The sequence below is a fragment of the Pyrus communis genome, chromosome 16 (genome assembly GCF_041283825.1).
Source record: "Pyrus communis isolate YQ-2024b chromosome 16, ASM4128382v1, whole genome shotgun sequence".
Lineage (NCBI taxonomy): Eukaryota > Viridiplantae > Streptophyta > Magnoliopsida > Rosales > Rosaceae > Pyrus > Pyrus communis.
This window is the reverse complement of record NC_142580.1, coordinates 14654953-14661972: the sequence shown is the minus strand read 5'-3', so window position 1 is coordinate 14661972 and position 7020 is coordinate 14654953. Positions and strand designations below refer to the sequence as shown.

Sequence of the window (7020 nt, the reverse complement as noted above, 5' to 3'; positions counted from 1 at the left end):
ATGAAGAAAGTTGAGGTTCCACCATAATCTAATTGGCAATATAGGAAGTAACCCAACCTCTTATAAGCCCTTGCATGGTTTGGTCTCTCACCGATATAGAACTTTGTCCTCACATTCTCACTATTAAATTTTAGGCTCTACCATTGTACGTGAGGTTCATCAGTATTAATGAGTATGTCAACGTGTGTGAATATTGTGTGAATAAATAATATTACTCTTGCAACATTCTTAATCATTAGGATGAAATGACTTACGCATTCATATTCTGTTGGTCCAATTCCTTCAATCTTTGCGATTTGGGAATCAATCCCCACTATTCTGTGTAAATTGACAATATATAGTAGTTCATTAGTCCGGTGAAAAAAAAGTATTAACAACCAACATATATAAGTTATTATTCTCACATAATATGAACACGAAAAGCTAGAACCCTATCTGAAAAAAAAAAATGCCTATCCAAGAAAAGAGATTTACAAACCCTTTTTGAAATTCATCATAGAAGGAGTTGAAGAATAGAATTTTTACACTGCCATTATTAACCCTATATGATAATAAGAAACGTCGATTATGCTTGGTCAATCCACGTTCATGTGTGGACTCGCAAATACAACAGTACCAAATGTCATATGACCCCATTTATAGTACCTATAAATACCTAAACGGGACACATACAATGCCACCAAATTTGAGACCAAAAAGAAAAGGTACGTTAAATCAAGCTAGAAAATATGGAAAACCCTCGCAGAGGAAAGGATCAAGAGAAGCAAGGAAAGGAGGAGAAGGGAAGCGAAGAAGTACGTTACCGTGGGGTCCGAAGAAGGCCGTGGGGGAAGTTTGCTTCTGAGATAAGAGACCCTTCTAAGCAGGGTGCTCGTCTGTGGCTTGGTACATTTGACACCGCTGAGGAAGCTGCAAGGGCTTATGATAAGGCTGCCTTTAATTTAAGGGGTCATCTTGCCACACTAAATTTTCCAAATGAATATTATGCTCAAGTTATGGGCTCTCATCCTTATCCTCCTAGATTCTCGGCACTTTCTTCTTCTTCTTCGTCCACTTCATCATCTTCTGCTGCTGCACCGGGTGGAAGTTCATCTGCCGGACAGGGAAGTAGGCAAGTGTTTGAGATTGAGTACTTGGATAACAAGGTGTTGGAAGACCTCCTTGATTATGAAGAGGAGAAGAATAAATGAAAGTGAAATTGAGTTGTGGTTTTGTTTTTGTTTTTGGATGTCTTTGTTGAGCACGTTTCCCTTCTATATATAGTTATCTGTTATTTAGCCATACTTTAGCAAATCTTCTATCATTTGTGGTAAAAGGTTTGATATTTTAGTAATCACTTAACATTACATAATTGTTTATTGCTGATCATTACGTGTTCCATCATTCGCTTGGTAGACCTTACTCCTCACTGAATATTTCTATGGTTAAGTCGGTGACGAACATTCAAAATTCAAATCTCTTCCAGTATTTGAAAGATATTAATAAACCACTTGATCATAAAAAGATATTAAAAAAAAGTCAGAATATGAAACTGTCCCAAACATAGACTAGCGATGAAGTTCCTACTATTCTTATAAAAAGTACATTCTTTGGGAACATTGACTGTCTTTTGATGTACAATTTGACTCGGGTGTCAAAAGTACATTACCACTTCATGTGGTATTAAGACTGCATGATAAGGGGATTAGTTTGTCACCAATGTGTGGTCAAATACCTTCTATGTTCAAAAACTTTTTATGGACACCTCCTAAAATTCAGCATTTTTTATGGACACTACCCTCCACTTTAGTGTAGATAATATCGTTTGTTAAAAAAAAAAAAAAAAATTGACATTATGGGGAGTATCCCAACTTACTTATAAGCTCATGGAAGGTCCATCCTCCCATCAATGTAGGATCCATTTTTAACACACGTCCTCTAGTCTCTTCTATTGGTTTTGCCTTCTGGTTTCTGTGGTTTTAGCCCCAAGGGTTTTCCTTGGTTTCTAGAAAGAGAAAGTGAGATGATGATCGAGGGTTTTCTGCAATGGAAAGAAAGAACCCACTGTATTTGTGGAGGAGAGAGAGAAGAGAGAGAAAGAGATCGGGGAGGAGGAGAGATCGGAGATTTGGATTCAAGGTTAGATGGAGGAGTCAAAAGAGAGAGACAGAACGAGGTTAATTTTGATTGAATAGTTGAGATTAAATCTCAGCCAAATCTGACGGCTATTAATTACTATTATATACTAAAAATTAATATTATACATATTTTGGTTTAGTTTGGTCTTACCAAATAAACACAAATTCATACCTCTCGTCGAACTTTTCGATTCGGTTTCGAGTATTGAATTTTCGATATTGTCAGTTCGGTTTGATTTTGGTCAGTTTCCGGTTTCGGTTTTTTCGGTATTTTATTCCAACCCTAATGGAGAGTAACCAATCTCTTACAAACCTTTGCAAGGTTTCTCCTTTCCACCGATGTGTGACTCTTTTACCTTCATATCCTCATACGCACCCTCATGTGTGTCGAATTTGCACACATAAGCCACCATAAAGAAAGTTGAGGTGCCACCATAAAACTGATTGGCAATACAGGGAGTATCCCAACTTACTATATGCCTATGCGAGGTCCCTCCTCCCATTAATGCGGAATTCATTCTCAAAACGCACCCTTACGAATGGAGAATTTTCAAATCTAACGCGTGGACAACACAAACGGTGCTGTGGAGCACATGTTGTCGTTGGGCTTCACATGTTAGATAACCTGCTTTGATACCGTAAAGAAAGTTGAGGTTCCACCATAAAACCAATTGGCAATATGGGGAGTACTCCAACCTCTTATAAGCCCTTGCAAGGTCTTTCACCGATGTGGGACTCTTTTACCTTCACACATTCTCACACCGCTCCAAACATGTGGATAACACGAATTGGGTGACGTGGAGCACATGTGGCCACTGGACTGCACACGTGAGACAACTTGCTCTAATACTATAAAGAAAGTTGAGGTTCCACAATAAAATTGATTGGCAACATAGAGAATGGCCCAACTTACTTATAAACTCATGCAAAGTCCCTTCTCCCATTAATTTGGAATTCATTCTCAGCCATAGGATATGTGCTTTAAAAATTATGACTACATGATTTTTAATCTAGGACACATAATCTCGTTTATCATGTTAATCATTTGTTAAATGTTGATTTGAGTATGGAAAAAAACATTTTGAAATACTCAATTTACACATAGAAAAAAATACATGAGCTGGTATTAATAAATTTTGTAATTCAAGTAATTAAAAGTATTTGTTTATACATCTGATGTTTTGCACTCGAGTCATATTTTCTTATTGTACTCCAGTAATAGCGACTCTCCTTTTTTCTCCTACAAGTCAATATGAAATTTCAAAGTTTCGCTACCGTATACCATTGTTATTTTGTTTTGACAAAAAAAATAAAGAATTTTTTTTTTGTTCTTTGCACTTCGCTAGAAAAGTTCAAGAGGTGCTTGAAAAGTACGAAAAATAATCTCAATCTTCAAACCCTATCGAAAAGCAGAATTTCCGACCACAATCTAGATTTTAATTTGGTGGTCTCCTTTGTGAAAGGCAGATTACGGAAATGACAATTCAGGCACTACAAAAGAACATACTACATTGTAGAATGTCCGACGACACTCACACGCAACAAAAGAAAGTAGAACATTGTTTTCAAGCTGATAACATAAGCACAGAATCTTTGTTTTAATGAAAGTCTTATCTTAATATTTAAGATGAAGCTAGAACAAATATATTTGGAATCGCAATTTGAGCAGAAAGTCGAAAGAATATCACAGCTGATACGACAACTGAAAGAAATTGTCCTTGGAGTTGTACCAAGCACAAGTACTATAGTACTGGTAAAACCAACTTCAAAGGAAAAAAAGAGTTGCTCAGCATGAGAACAAATTCGAAGAATTAATAATACAGCTCAAACCCAGGCTACAAATGGTCACGATTGAAGATGATGGGTAGGCATTTGTTATATACTTAGCATGAAAGAAACCATTGTAAAGAAGACTATCGAGTATCGTAGGTCGTCTATAGTGTACCCGAAAAAAGAGTATCATCCTATCCCCATAAAAATTCCCTTTCCATATCTCTCTGAGATTTGCTTTCTTTAGGGTTTGTTGAAGTCTACTACGTCTAACCAAAAATACTACACTTACAAATTGAGTGACCAAGTGCAGGTGCTGATATGATATTTATTTCGTTTTTGGTTTTAAGTTTTCTATTTTTTTGATTAAAAATATAAAGAAAGTGTATATTTGGTTTAATGAGGGATGAAGAAAGGTGGTCGGATGGAGGGGGAGAAAATTGTTATTCACACCTCATCTGGTAATGATAGCAAGTCATCTAGTTCCTTATAGTGTTTAAGTTTCCTAGCTGTTAGTATTTTGTTGTAACCTAGATCTACCAAAAGATTTTTTAGTTTCCTAGTTGTTAGCTAGTATTATATGTTTCTTGTTTACACATGATTAGGTTGGCCGTTGTTATTATTTGTACAGGGGGACAAACAACAGAGGGGCATACTTCATACAAAGGTTGCCCAGGTTATTTAAAGAAACTCTTTTCTACTAGTACAGTTTGTTTTATCCCAAGCCATAATTTGATTACAGCTCTCACGCTTAATTAAGCTTACTCTACACCTCATACCGTTTTTCTTCTTCTTCCTTAACTCCATTTGAGATATATGTAGTGTATACAACATACAAGTGAGTGGTCAGAGTTTGGAACATTCCACCAAATTCAGTTCCATCGTTCCACGGAACTTGATCATTACTTGGATGACAAGTAAAAGTTGCCCTAAACTAGCGCTCTGTTCACAATCTGTGAGAAGATGTACCTTTTGGAATTGATCTTAGATTATAAATTCAGCTACCATCTGCTAAGACTCACTCCTAGGATAATTCAGCTACCATCTGCTAAGACTCACTCCTAGGATTTACTGGTTGCCTAAACCCACCAATTTTGCAATAATAGTCCAACCCAATACGTACATAGACCAATACTCATAGCCCATGTAAAATGCTAATAGACCATTCCCTAAGTCCAGCCAAAACAAGAAGTGAGTTCTCCTTAAGTCCACATGGACAAGGTAATAGCCATTCACTTATTCTCTTAATTTTTTGAGTGCTTACAGAGAGCACTCTGACCGGGTAGAAAGTTTGAAGTGGGTTGCATTTAGAGAAGTAAAGATACCCGAATTGATCTTTCACTCACCTTTTTTCTCATTCACTCCTGTTTATTTTTGTATCTTCATCCTCTTTTAATTTATTCCATATAACGAAAACTAATGTAAGGGTCTTAAATCTTTGAATGTTAATAAAAAATCATGTAATAACTTTATTGAATGGTTAGGACAAAATCCAATCTAAATCAGTCAAACCAAAATGGCCAACTAAAATAACCTAATGAGTTTTCAGTTTTAATTTTTAATTGTTCCGTTTGTTAGTTTTCTGTTTGCTAGTCTTCCATTTTTTCTGCTGCAGTGGAAGCTTCACTGCCATCATCCACACAAAAGGCCAATAGCCAACCCCACTCAAATCAAACCCTTATTTTGTATTTAAGAGTAGAGAATATGATTGGGGGGAAAAATCCATTCATACATGCCATGGTTGCTTGCTGCCTGTCATCTCATGAATGGCAAAGGCCAAAAGTCATTTGATTATTAGGTTTCCCCTGTTAACCTACTAACATAAAAAATGGAAAAAATAAAAAATCAATACAATGATTTCACCCAACGTGCCCTAACAAAAATCAACATGAAGCATGCAACATTTTGTCAACGTTTAATACTGACAAGCTGGAACTTTGATCCCTAAAACGAAGAGGTTTCAAATTATACACTCGAGTTTGAAACTTGAAAATCCTCATGATCTTGAACCAAAACACACTGTCTCACTCTGAAGAGGATTCTGTTCGCGCTCATACATGGAGCAACATGCTGTAGCTCTGCTCAACTCTTGTATTTTTGCTACGTTTCCTTATCAAATGTAGGCTTATTCGTTTGATTGCGATAGAATAAAATATACATAAAAACAGGCCAGTTTAATTTTGCTAAGGAAACCAAAAATTATGCAGCGAAAATAAGTTGGCCACATTCAGCCCGGAACACGAATTGTTATAGGTCAGACTGCATTTCAAAATGAAAGTGGCGGCGGCTACGTCCTCTGAATTAACATTCACAACGGTTTATGTGTTCTGTATTTGATAAATACTTTTTACAAAGAATTCTACCTATATGTTCTTCCCCAACTCATCACATGCATATTTTTCAAGGCAAAAGAAAAACAAAACTGTTTAAATATGGAAAATATGCGTGGCGCGAAAGAATCGTGTGACACGGTGAAAGATTTCCCGTTGGGGTTTCTAGCCCGCCTAGTCTTCACCTAATTGTGCCGTGGGACAAAGTTCTTTTAGCGTTTCTCTCTTTTCCTTCTTTATCACTGTAATCGGAAATTTTAAAAAATAAATTTTCTTTTAAGCTATGTTTAGTTGAAGGATTTCTAAGTTTTAAATGACTGAGTTAAAGTTAGTAAGAAATGATTCATAAAATGTAGATTAAGAGCATTGGCAGAGCCAGGCTTTAACTCTATAGGGGCATGAGCAATAAGTTCTCATTAAAATGTATACTAAACAAAAGTTTCTAGCGGTGCACTCTTTTCTCTTAGCAAAATATGTGCATGACTTTGAACTACATTTTGTAAACCATATAATTTGGTTATTGATTATTGAATTATTATTTAAGTGTTAATTAATATGCTTATTTCATATTGATAAGGCTAAATAGTCAAAATGGTCCCTGAGATTTGCATAACACATCACTTTGGTCCTTGAGATTTCAAATCAATAGAAATGGTCCCTGAGATTGTCCACCATCCATCATTTTGGTCATTCCGTTAAAAACTCCGTTAAGTGCCCCGGAGCTCTTGGTAAGAAATTTGGACAATTTTCAAAACTTAGTAACTCAATCGTTTGGCGATTTAGCCTATTAATAATACATCGCA

The 7020-nt window shown here is 36.1% G+C and overlaps 1 protein-coding gene across 1 annotated transcript; it reads left to right on the top strand.

Moving 5' to 3' along the window:
* Window positions 1-700: 700 nt before the first annotated feature.
* LOC137730499 (ethylene-responsive transcription factor ERF098-like) lies at window positions 701-1329 on the top strand. The gene has a single exon (XM_068469487.2). It carries the CDS (start codon window positions 729-731, stop codon window positions 1188-1190), a length of 462 nt encoding a protein of 153 aa, XP_068325588.2. The 5' UTR covers window positions 701-728; the 3' UTR covers window positions 1191-1329.
* Window positions 1330-7020: the final 5691 nt, after the last annotated feature.